At 40.6% G+C, this 13,529-nt stretch overlaps 1 protein-coding gene across 1 annotated transcript in view; it reads left to right on the top strand.

Annotated features, from left to right (window-relative positions):
- Positions 1-13,529, top strand: part of pgap6.L (post-glycosylphosphatidylinositol attachment to proteins 6 L homeolog) — a 38,808-nt gene that overhangs the window by 11,920 nt on the left and 13,359 nt on the right. The window contains exons 2-4 of the mRNA XM_018236653.2: positions 976-1,150; positions 1,839-2,046; positions 11,406-11,539. Coding sequence (XP_018092142.1) covers positions 976-1,150; positions 1,839-2,046; positions 11,406-11,539 — 517 coding nt within the window. The remainder of the gene's footprint in view (positions 1-975; positions 1,151-1,838; positions 2,047-11,405; positions 11,540-13,529) is intronic.

Here is a 13,529-nt window from a genome sequence, read left to right as displayed (position 1 = left end):
TGTAACTCAGCCTGCAGCCTTGTGTCTTTATTTGGTCACATAACCCCTCAGTGACTTCTAATATCCTTATTTACAGTAGGGGGTACATTATCCCTTATAATACATGAGTGATACTCATAGTTCCCTGTATAACTCAGCCTGCAGCCTTGTGCCTTTATATGGTCACAGAACAACCCCTCAGTGGCTTCTAATATCCTTATCATTTACAGTAGGGGGTACATTATCCCTTATAATACATGAGTGATACTCAGAGTTCCCTGTATAACTCAGCCTGCAGCCTTCTGCCTTTATATGGTCACAGAACCCCTCAGTGACTTCTAATATCCTTATCATTTACAGTAGGGGGTACATTATCCCTTATAATACATGAGTGATACTTGGAGTTCCCTGTGTAACTCAGCCTGCAGCCTTGTGCCTTTATATGGTCACAGAACAACCCCTCAGTGACTTCTAATATCCTTATCATTTACAGTAGGGGGTACATTATCCCTTATAATACATGGGTGATACTCAGAGTTCTCAGAATCCTCAGCTTTTCTAGTTCACTGTTTATCATGTAAGTATTTAGGTCAGTGAAAGACATTCATAGAACAGGTTTAGTAGCTGCAAGGTAGGATTATATTGGCCTTAAATATAAAGTACAAGATGTTTTGGGTTTGTTCCATTGTCCCTGCCTGTACTTATCTGCCTTAGGCCGGGAGATGCCATTGACTTGTTGGATGAGGAGGGGGGGGGGGTTTCTATTATAGCCAAGGGAATTGTGGGAGCGATCCAAGGCTAATTATATTCAAAGTATAAAGGCAGTGATACTGATCTAGCCAAAAAAAAGGTGTGATCCTTGCATATTCCATGGTCCTATGTTCCACCCACAGCCTAGAGTGAAAGTATTCATATGAAATCTTATCTGTAAGAAAATTTCCAAGCTCTTTGTTGAAGCTCACCCCTTAGAGGAATAACTTCCTATTTCTATTTCAGATGTTGTCTATACCTCTGAATTCTTCTCCCAGATTCCACAGCAGCTCTCCTTTTACAACTGGTACGGGAATGCGCGGTTATTTCAATTCCGGGTGCCCCCCGACACCGCTCTTCTCCGATGGCTGCTACAGGCTTCACGGGACAAAACTCAATGCGAGGATGCAGAAATTACAGTGTAAGCGTCTTTTATTATATTATTGCTGTTTTCCCAGTTTAAAAGCGATGTTGTGTTTGGCTAGAGACAAGGTCACTGTTCTGCCAGTCCTCCTGGTGAGGCTAGCTCTGTAACATGGTGTGCTTTTGATGCACAGGTTAGACCTGAGTGGGAATAAATGCCTTGAGAACCCCTGCCTCCACCAGGATAAAACTTAAGGGGTGGATCCTGCAAAATTATGCTAAGGAACAGACTGTACAGACTATGAGCAAACTTAGGGACTGTTCCTGCTGAATTGTGCTTAGTACAGGGGAATACCTATGCTGCCATAGTTTTATGGTATCTCTCTGTACAGACTATGAGCAAACTTAGGGGACTGTTCCTGCTGAATTGTGCTTAGTACAGGGGAATACCTATGCTGCCATAGTTTTATAATATCTCTCTATACTGGCTATGAACAAACTCCGATTGTGGTTCCTGCTATAGAGTTATGTTAGTCCATGCCCACTTTCTGGCATCTTATCTTGGGTTATAACACAATAGGAGGGCTATAGAAGATGATAAGGAAGGCCAGTCTATAGCATTTAGTGATGCTGTTCTTACAGACACATCTAGAGCCATAATTAAGTAGATTTTGTATGCGCAACTCATAGCCATTAAATGTGACAGAGCAGTTCTTTACAATCTTTGTGTCCTTTTTGCTTTGCAGACATTTCCGTCATGGAGCCCCACCAGTGATTAACCCTCTGGGCACAGCCTTTTCCCCTGCCACTCGCGTCCCTTATTCTTTCAACATGACGCTGACGTTTACAAAGTCGCTGAACAATAACACCTTCCTGAATATCACCAACCCTCAGCCGGGGGACTGGTATATCGTGGCCCACCTGCCCAAAGACCCAGAAAAAATCCAAATCCAGGTAAGTGGTTAGTTGTGGATTTCCCTTTAAAGGGGAACTAAAAACGAACTAAAGCAATAGGTAGAAATGTTGTACATTATGTTTTGTGCTTCCGTACCAGCCCAAGGCAACCACAGACCTTTAGCAGTAAAGATCTGTGTCTCCAAAGATGCCCCAGTAGCTCCCCATCTTCTTTTCTACTGATTCACTGCACATGCTCTGTGCTGCTGTCACTTACTGAGCTTAGGGACCCACTCACAATATACAGTACACATAGAATAGAAATGTCACAATATAAGGCTGATTAGTAATTAATACAGCTAATTACTACATGGCAGCACAGAAACCAGTGCAATTAGCATCAGAATTTAATAATCAGCAAACCTGTAGCATCAGCTTATATTACAGGGGAAGCTCATTTTCTGCTGGATAATTAGTGACGAGCCCTAAGCTTAGCTTCTCAACAGCCAATCAGAGCCCACTGAGCATGTGAGTGTCACAGACACTTTCCAAGATGGTGACCCCCTGTGACAAGTTTGAAGTCCTGGATCATTGCTGCTATTGACAAGCTGAAACTTTAGGCTGGTGCTTTAAGTTCACTATATAAAATATGGCATTTTTATTCATATTTATTTTTAGGGTTTAGTTTTCCTTTAAAGGGGCCATTGCTGCATTTCTGTGCTCGGTTCAAGGGTTCTGTTGTTTCTGGAGGTGGAGATTGTGGGAAAGTCACCTGTAATCCTCCCATACCTTTGTGCTGCAAATGCAATGATCAACATTTGGACAATCAAGTGACGTTTTTGGTGTGGCCGTATCTCCCTGGCACCCTTGCGGTTATTTGTTTTTACATGTGTATTTACCCTGGTTTAAAGGACAAATGAATTGTCTTCTCTGTCTGTGAGCTGCATTGAAGCTTTATTACCTATAGTAATCCTGACACATGAAATAAGAATGCATTGTTTAAAAGTTCACTTAAAATAAATGTTGTGCTAAACGTTTCCCTGGTTCTCTGGGGAAGTAAAACATAAACGGACATGACATCGTGGTTTGGTCGCTCCCACTCTCAGATATTATCTAGGTGGGGGGCAGTTTGTTTTTTAGAACAGTGTAGGCAGTGTTTCTTTATTAAATAATTGGCTTGAGGAGGGCAAAATAACCCCCAGTATTATTGCTTTTTTTCACCCAACCAATAACAAGCACGTTTATCAGAAGTCCAGTTTCAATTTCATGTGAGTTTTTAAAAACTCCCCTAAACTCTCACAATTTTGAAATTCGACCAATCGAAATTTATTAAAAAAAAAAAAATCCAATTTAAAATCAACCTGAAAACTCGAATCGAATTTGATTTAAAATTCAAAAGACTCGATTTGAGTTTTTTCTCCAAAATGTCAGGATGGCTGCAAACAACTCCAAATTGATCCCTGAGCCACTCCCATTGACTTAAAGGGGACCTGTCATCCTAAGAAATAATTTCAAATTATTTTCTATTATGTTAGTTGAGCAAAATAAACTTTACTTACACTGTATTTATTATTTAAATTTTGTTTCCTTCTGTCTTGGAATTATACAATCACAGCAAGCAGGCAGCAGCCATTTTGTGGACACGGTTATTAAGAGAAATTGTGTATCACCCCAAAATCTTGTGTATGCACCAGAATGGGGGACCTAATGTCCATGTGCAGTGCCCTACACAATTATAGAGCCTGAGGAGGGAAGGGGGAATGTGAGGAGAGCAGTGACATGTAGGAAGTGCTGAATGGAAAGTGAAAGTAATTGTCTGCCCCTCCTCTATGCCACGGGCATAGAGGCGGGGCAGGTAATATTTGATTGACAGTTTAGATATTTAAACACCTTTATAACAAGTATGGATGTTTTAATGAAAATTTTTTTGGGGGTTTCATATTTAATTTGCAAAGGACTTTCATTATGCAGCTTTTTATGTGTAGGTGACAGGTCCACTTTAAAGGGGTGGTACACCTTCAGGTTAACATTTAGTATGTTATAGAATGGACAATTCTAAGCAACTTTTCAATTGGTCCAAATGATTTATTTTTTATAGTTTATTAATTATTTGCCTTTTTCTCCTGACTCTTTCTAGCTTTCAAAAGGGGGTCACTGACCCCATCTAAAAACAAATGTTCTGCTCTGTTTATTGTTGTTGCTACTTTTTATCACTTATCTTTCTGTTCCGACCCTCCCCTATTAATATTTCATATTCTCATTCAAATCAGTGTATGGTTGCTAAGATAATTTGGACCCAAGCAACCAGATTGCTGACAGAGAGATGCTTTTTGCTGAACAAAAAACGAAATAACTTAAAAACCACAAATAATGAAAACCAATTGCAAATTGTCTCAGAATATATTGCTCCTTACATCATACTTTACTCAAAGTTGAATAATCCCTTTAAACAGCAATTCGGCAGGTGTTAGGTTGTGAATAGTCGAATTTGAATTCTTTAAGGGCCAGTATAATAAATCTCAAAATGAAATTAGATTTTTTTTTTTTAAAAAAACTCAGATCGAATTTGAATAACTCCCTAGTTGAATTTGACAGTTTTGACCATAAAAAAAAAATCAGAAAATTCGAATTTCGAATTAGAATTTTCAATTCGACCCTTGATTAATCTGCCCCTAAGTGTTAGGTAGTTTTCATAACTTGACTGCCCTCACAGTAAAGGAACCATACCTATGCTGATGATGCAATCTCCTTTCCTCCAGTCTCCGATGATATACTTTTCTCACATTCAATTAAATGTTCCTTTATAACCATTTGATAATTAATCGTGTCTAATACCCAAGAGCCTATTCAGCAAGGTGTGGCATTACTATTTATGTAGTATATGAAAGAGCTGTTAGAACAATCCTAGGCGTAGTTGAATTACAGAGCAGGTAATTGAAGCGTCACACTGGACTACTTCCAGGAAGCTGTGCAGTGATGAAGGGCGTGGTTTCCCGATGAGGATCATTTAAGTTTCGGATGCCCTTACAGTATCATTTGGGACTTATATGGTTGATGGGTGATTTTGGGCAATCTGCACGTAGGAACAGAGTGCAGCAATTTGAGGGCTACAGTTGTAAACCATATTGTTTGAAGGGGAAGAGTATAGAGGCCAATTCTTGGTTTCTTATATGAGACTCACTTGCAGCTTCCTCATCAGGGTCGGACTGGCCTGCCGGGACACTGGGAAAAATAATGGTAGGCCCCACTGCACCTGGCCACTGTCCACTCATAATTTGCAGGGTATGGGGAGCTGTTTTCGGGTGTAGCCTGATACCTGCGGGATCTTACACTGCTGGCTTCTGATTTTATAGGCATGCACCCTCCCCTTTTGTGACTAATTGGCGGGTCAGCGTGGGCCTATAAATAGATGGGAGGAGCCAGGTAAGGGCGGGCTCAGTCGAGTCAGTTGCAGGTTGAGTTTTTTTCAACCCACACATGATATCGACAGCACTGGGCACTGGCAATGGCCAGAGGTATTCTGGGGGTGGGGGGCCCTTGTGCTGAGGTTTCTAGTTGGCTCAATGAATATATATATATAAGAAAATGTTCAGTGTCAGTGCAATAAGCAGTAATGGTGGGGTTAACTTACCCAAACAAGTCGCGGATCCAGGTGCCCCAAACTGTCAGCTCAGGAAGGCAATATGGCAAATAGTAAATAGTGATGGGCTGGCACAAACCGGATCACACTCCAAAAATAGATAAAAACATCACAGCAAAGGCCTTACGTTTCATGCCATAGGGGCACTTAGTCATAGGCTAAATGAACACTTATCAAAAAACAAAATCAAAAAAGAATCAGTCGCATGTATCTAACTGCCAATCCAATTTTTTTTATTTAGATATGACTGTGTGATAAGTGTTCATTTAGCCTATGACTAAGTGCCCCTATGGCACGAAACGCGTAAGGCCTTTGCTGTGATTTTTTTTTTTTGGATTGTGATCCGGTTTATGCCAGCCCATCACTATTTACTATTCTAGTTGGCTCAGATACCCCAGACCGACATTGTTTCTCATAATGAAAGTCACTTGGATCTGGATCCACCAGAGAAATCAACATTATTTAGTGATTCCTCATGCCAGCCACTTCTCAAACAGGCTTTACTTCATTTTAGGGCAGAAAACTGCCTTATACACATTCTCACGCTCACTGGTTTTGCTAAATTTGGGAAAGTTTCAGAGTCAGAAATTGTTGCTAAATTTAGGGAGATCTGCTTTGGATGGAGATGTTTGTATGACTGGCTCGTGCTTATTTTTTATGATTTGAGGAGTTCTGCCCAGAATCAATGTCAGCCGAGTAGCTTACGTCAAAGGCAATGTAAACCCTCTAAGCAAATTCATGTAAAATTCAGATTTTCTAAGCACTTTCCATTTTTCTTTTCTGCTTTTCAAGATATTAGCAGTTTTTTCACTGCTGACATAAAGGTTTGGAAACTATAGGGCCACCTGCTGTTCATTTCAGCTGACTGGACACATAAGGTAGACAATCGTGTTAATGGGGAAAGTCTTGTGATGTTGCTCCGATTAAGACTGACCAGAGACCTATGACTCTCCTCTGCTCACTAACTTCATTTTTAAGGGTCATCTGAGCACCACTGACCACATCCATATATATATTGCAGCCAGCTGCTGCCTAATCTGTACACAGGCAGATTTTTCTTTTTTTTTCTTTTTATACTTAAAGGGATACTGTCATGGCAAAAAAACGCATCAGTTAATAGTGCTGCTCCAGCAGAATTCTGCACTGAGATCCATTTTTCAAAAGAGCAAACAGATTTTGTTATATTTAATTTTGAAATCTGACATGGGACTAGAAATATTGTCAGTTTCCCAGCTGCCCCCAGTCATGTGACTTGTGCTCTGATAAACTCGCTCTTTACTGCTGTACTGCAAGTTGGAGTGATATCACCCCCTCCCTTTCCCCCAGCAGCCTAATAACAGAACAATAGGAAGGTAACCAGATAACAGCTCCCTAACACAAGATAACAGCTGCCTGGCAGATCTAAGAACAGCACTCAATAGTAAAAGCCAAGTCCCACTGAGACACATTCAGTTACATTGAGTAGGAGAAACAATTGCCTGCCAGAAAGCAGTTCCATCCTAAAGTGCAGGCACAAGTCACATGACTGGGGGCAGCTGGGAAACTGACAATATGTCTAGCCCCATGTCAGATTTCAAAATTAAGTATAAAAAAATCTGTTTGTTCTTTTGAGAAATGGATGGGTGCAACTGAGCTCAGACAGAAACAAGACTGTATGTACTGATGCTTTTTATTAAAGGTTTAATGCTTATTCTCTAAGGGGCAGATTTATCAAGGGTCGAATTGAAAATTGAAATTCGAAATTCAATTTTCAACATTTTTTTATGGTCAAAACTGTCAAATTCGACTAGGGAGTTAATCAAATTAGATTCGAGTTTATAAAAAAATTTGAATTTGATTTTCGAGATTTATCATACTCTGGCCCTTTAAGAACTCAAATTCGACTGTTCGCCACCTCAAACCTGCTGAATTGCTGTTTAAGTCAATGGGAGAAGTCCAGGGATCAATTTTGAGTTGTTTGTAGTCTTCCTGACATTTTTTGGAGAAAAAACTTTAAATAAGAATCAAATTCGATTCGAGTTTTTGGGTCCATTCTATTTATCCGAGTTTTAAAACATTGATTTTATTAATAAATTTTGATTGATCGAATTTCGACTTCATGGGAGTTTGTGGGAGGACAAGGGGGCACTAGTGCTATTACCACCCTGACAACCATTATGGTTTATTAGTGTGCTTCCTCAACCCAACATTGTTGTACTTCATATAACCAATGCTGTGTACCAGTAATGCACCGAAAATTACTGACTCATCGTTACATAGTAAATTAGGTTGAAAAAAAGACACCTGTCCATCAAATTCAACCTTTTATGTCTGTATATAACCTGGCTAACTGCTAGTTGATCTCCTGCTGGGTTTAGCCAATTGGAGCAGGCGAAATCTGTCAGTGACTGGCAGCAGGAGTGTGCTGGGAAATACATGTTAGATTGAGGAGCTCACAAATCTATTAATATATTTATTATAGAATTGATATTGATGGTTCCCCTTCAAGCAGCTGATGTGAAGCTGATTTCTATCTGCTGTCCCACTAAGAGCCGATGCCATACAATGGGGTATTTGTGGCTGCTGATTGTAGGGGGGGGATTATTAGGGTGCTGGGAGAGAAGGAATAAAGAGCTGCTTATGGTGCGTAGGAGCTTCAGCATTCTAGGAACCTGCTCTTCTCCTGAATTCCTTTATTACTTGCCTTTTTTCCAGCCGAAAGAATGTTTTTGTCAATTGTATTTAGCAGCTGTTGTAAAACAACCGTCTCTTCCTTCTGTCCAAACAAAGGGAAAGTAATAGGAAAGGGAAAGCTTAGCTGACTGAACTTAATTAGCATTATATTCTGTTACAGGGGAGCCCGGGATTACCTTCTCCCAGTTATTCTAGTGTAGAATGCACAGCACTGCTTTTACAATTCACTTTATTTATAAAAGCGGTACATCCACTGTGTTCTCTGGTGAACCTTTTACACAGCAAGCCTGGGGGAAAGTGCATTCCACCTGCTGCCTCCACCCATCTCTACACCCATCTCTACACCCATCTCTACACCCATCTCTACTCCCATCTCTACTCCCATCTCTACATCAATCTCTACTCCCATCTCTACATCAATCTCTACTCCCATCTCTACATCAATCTCTACACCCATCTCTACTCCCATCTCTACATCAATCTCTACTCCCATCTCTACATCAATCTCTACTCCCATCTCTACATCAATCTCTACACCCATCTCTACTCCCATCTCTACATCAATCTCTACTCCCATCTCTACATCAATCTCTACTCCCATCTCTACATCAATCTCTACTCCCATCTCTACATCACTCTCTACTCCCATCTCTACTCCCATCTCTACATCAATCTCTACTCCCATCTCTACATCACTCTCTACTCCCATCTCTACATCAATTTCTACTCCCATCTCTACATCACTCTCTACTCCCATCTCTACATCAATCTCTACACCCATGCCTCCAGCATCTGGCTCTAACCCCCACCCCCCAAAGTGCTCTTGCAGGTTCATCATGGATGGTGCCCCCCAAATTTGTTTCTGTAGGGAGGCTGGCTTACGCCGCTGACTGTAACCCCTATAACTTATAATAAGGTTGCAGCTACAGGTATGGGATCCTTTATATGGAAACCTGTTATCCAGAAATCTCCAAATTACAGGATGGCCGTTTCCCAAAGACTTTATAATCAAATAACTCAAATGTTTAAAAATGGATTTCCTTTTTCCCTGTAATAATAAATTAGGAGCTTGTACTTGATACCAATTAAAGGAGAAGGAAAGGCTAAAATTAAGTAAGCTTTATCAGATTGGTCTATATAAATACACCGGTAATCCCTCAAAGTAATGCTGCTCTGTGTCCTCTGTCAAAAGAAACACAGCATTTCTTTACTTCTAGTATGTACTCATGGGCTACTGTATCAGACTTCCTGTTTTCAGCGTAAACCTCCAGGGCTAGGGCTTGAGCATGCTCAGTTTGCTCCTCTCTCCCCCTCCCTACTGTAATCTGAGCCCAGAGCTATGAGTGAGCAGGGGGGGACTCAGATGGGAAGTGATGTCACACCAAACTAATATGGCAGCTGCTATCCTAAACAAACAGAGAGTTTCTAGAGCTTTTTACTCAGGTATGGTAAAGCATTCTGCAGAATAAATATAGTCTTATAGCTTGTACTATTGTGGCTAATCTAATGGCAATAAACCGCGTCAGTAGCTTTCCTTCTCCTTTAAGAAATAAGGAATCCTTATTGGAAACAAAACAATCCTATTGGGTTTATTTGAAATCTAAATTATTTTTAAGTAAACTTCAGGTATGGAGATCCAAATTACAAAAAGATCCCTTATCCAGAATATCCCGGGTCTCAAGCATTCTGGATTACAGGTCCCATACCTGTATATGAAAGCACTGTCATAATGTTTGCCTTTCTACTGCTGTTCTGGACACCCGAGAAACTAATCAGCAACCACCCCAACTTTTCCCCAGCTGGCACAAGATGCCCCAGCAGTGCACCAAATTTTGGAGCCCCCTTTCATGAATCTTGTTTCCCACAAGCAAATAAACATAAGAGCAGGGTAGCAGGCAGAAGCAATGGTCCCAGTGCTTATGCCACTGACCCCCAGGTCTAATTATTTAGCAGCATCCAGTGATCTGGGAGATCTCCACCCAAGAACTGTTTTTGCCTAATGAAAGAAAATCTCATTTGAAGCAGCTTTTCAGCTTACCTTCATTATACATTCTCAGTGGCTTTAAAGTTATCTGTAAAATTAAACTCTGTTGAAGCAGTGGCTGTTTATAGCTTCTGCACCCTCGGTTCTGACTCCTGAATAAAAGTAAGAAGAAGCCAACTGATGAACAGGCCTGGAGTAGATCTGACCTTTGCAACATTGTTTCAAGAATCAGAGCCAAAAAGGGATAGAGAAATTACACTTTCAGTATCGATTACGTTGACCGGCCAGGTATTGGGCCAAAGAGATGGATATGGGCATTCATGAAAATGGTTGGATAAAACTGCGTATCTGCTGTGGCTCTTTCTCTGTTGATGGCCACAAGCAGGGTCGAATGGGGGGGGGGGTCAGGGCCCACCGGGGTTGCCACATCAGGGCCTCTGCAACCCCCAAGGGCCCCCTCCCCATTCGCAGGCCCCCCCTCGCGGCGCATACCTACGTCGGGCTCGTTTGTGGGCGGCAAGAGTTGGATTGGGCAGGGCAAGATGCAGAGCGACGGGGCAACCAGGCGGAGCCACCAGGTGGAGGTCAGGAGCGGAGGGGGAGGAGGTCACTATGTGGAACGGGTCTGGGCCGGCGGGTCCATGAGGGCTGGGGCCCACCGGGTTTTTTCCCGGTGTTCCGCCGGCCCAGTCCAACGCTGGCCACAAGAAAATAGTAAAGAAGAAGAGGTGAGGGAAAGAAGGCAGAGCTGTGCTATAGAACATCCATTTAGTACAGGTATGGGACCTGTTATCCAGAGTGCTGGATAAGGGGACCTGGGGATTTCCGAATAAGGGGTCTCCGTAATTTGGATTTTCATACCTTATGTCTGCTAAGAAATAATTTAAACATTAATTCAACCCGATGGGCTGGTTTTGCTTCCAATAAGGATTAATTATATCTTAGTTGGGATCAAGTACAAGCTACTGTTTTATTAATACAGAGAAAAGGGAAATACGTTTTTTTTAAAAAAAAATGTAAACCTGTATGTGTGAATATTTTAATACAGGCTCTAAGTCTGTCTAATTCTTACGTTTAATAAACCACTTTATGATCCTATGCCGCTTCCTTTTTCACCTCCAGGGTTTCACCAGTTCATGCAAGTACTTTTTCCAGCCGGATCTGTTTGTTCTTCGGGAGGTCGATATTCCCATATTACAGGCAGACACGCCCATGCAGAAAACTTTGTCGCAGTCGGGAAACTCGGCAAGTTTCAAGTAAGTGACACATTTACAATCAGATACACTGTGGGGGTATTTATTAAAGGGATCCTGTCATCGGAAAACATGTTTTTTTCAAAACGCATCAGTTAATAGTGCTACTCCAGCAGAATTCTGCACTGAAATCCATTTCTCAAAAGAGCAAACAGATTTTTTTATATTTCATTTTGAAATCTGACATGGGGATAGACATATTGTCAATTTCTCAGCTGCCCCAAGTCATGTGACTTGTGGTCTGATAAACTTCAATCACTCTTTACTGCTGTACTTTAAGTTGGAGTGATATCACCCCCTCCCTTTTCCCCCCAGCAGCCAAACAACAGAACAATGGGAAGGTAATCAGATAACAGCTCCCTAACACAAGATAACAGCTGCCTGGTAGATCTAAGAACAACACTCAATAGTAAAAACCCATGTCCCACAGAGACACATTCAGTTACATTGAGAAGGAAAAACAGCAGCCTGCCAGAAAGCATTTCTCTCCTAAAGTGCAGGCACAAGTCACATGACTGGGGGCAGGTGGGAAATTGACAAAATGTCTAGCCCCATGTCAGATTTCAAAATTGAATATAAAAAATCTGTTTGCTCTTTTGAGAAATGGATTTCAGTGCAGAATTCTGCTGGAGTAGCACTATTAAAGGATAAGTAAACCTTTAAAATAAGTAAACTTTAAAATTGATGAGGGGGCTATTTTAAGCACTTTTGTCATTTACATTCATTATTTATTTTTCTTTAATTCCAAGATATTAAGGGATACATATACTGTTAATATGAATGAACTTTGTTACAACAGCGCCACCTGCTGGTCAGTTTCCCAACCATTCCGACCACCAAGTAGTCAAGGAAGTTGTCAGGAGAAAGAAAGAGGCTGCTCTGATGTTCTTCTGCTTAGGAAAAAAAAAAGAAATCTTTTTCAAATCTTTCCTAAGTAGAAGAACATCAGAGCAGCCTCTTTCTTTCTCCTGACAACTTCCTTGACTACTTGGTGGTCAGACTGGTGGGAAAATGACCAGCAGGTGGCGCTGTTGTAACAAAATTCATTCATATTAACAGTATATGTATCCCTTAATATCTTGGAATTAAAGAAAAATAAATAATGAATGTAAATGACAAAAGTGCTTAAAATACTTATTTTAAAGGTTTACTTATCCTTTAACTGATGCGTTTTGAAAAAAACATGTTTTCCGATGACAGGATCCCTTTAAAGTCTAAATGCCAAAAACTTGAAATTTTTTAGTTTGTGAAAAAACCTCTAATTTCAAGATTTATTATACCTCGATGATGGAAAAAATCTGAATCCGAAAATAATAATCTGAAGGTTTGTGGTTTTCAGGCAAAAACAACGAGTTTTCAGGCAGAAAATCTGAAAAATTCATATGATTCAATTTTTCATACGATTTTCGCGAGTTTTTCGAGTTTTTTCCAGCACTGGAATTTTTCAGGAAAATATATTGATAAATAAGGGGAAATAACCTGTGTGAATTTGGTTGGAGTAGATTTCAGAAAAGAAAGATGTTTTGGATTTCATTAAATAATCCCCTGGGTGTTTGCATACTCTGCTTAAAGGGCCGGTAACACCCAGAAATCACAGTGCCTTATAATTACACTATAGTCATGATAGTTACGTACATGAACGTATATTCTCATGTCTAGTGGAAAGTCCTGTTTTTCTAAGCACTGAACAGCCAGAAAAAGATTCTAAGTTTCTAACTTAATTGACTTTTGGCAGAGAGCCCAGAACAGCCACAACAGAAGATAAGATACATTTGTAACAATTTTGAGATAAGCAAATAAGTAATTGTAACAATATAAGATAACAGGTCCCTTGTCCCTCACAGCTTAAAGGGCAATTCACCTTCATTAGCAAAACTGTAATAACGGGGAAAAAAACCACAGAAATATGTTCCAATCTTTATAACCAGCGAAATTTTGTAAAATTAACATGGTAATTAGGGGGTGTGGCCACAAAAATGGGTGTGATCAAAAA

Source organism: Xenopus laevis, chromosome 9_10L, assembly GCF_017654675.1.
Source record: "Xenopus laevis strain J_2021 chromosome 9_10L, Xenopus_laevis_v10.1, whole genome shotgun sequence".
Taxonomy (NCBI): domain Eukaryota; kingdom Metazoa; phylum Chordata; class Amphibia; order Anura; family Pipidae; genus Xenopus; species Xenopus laevis.
Note: the sequence above shows the minus strand (reverse complement) of the source record. Positions and strands in the feature narration are given on the sequence as shown.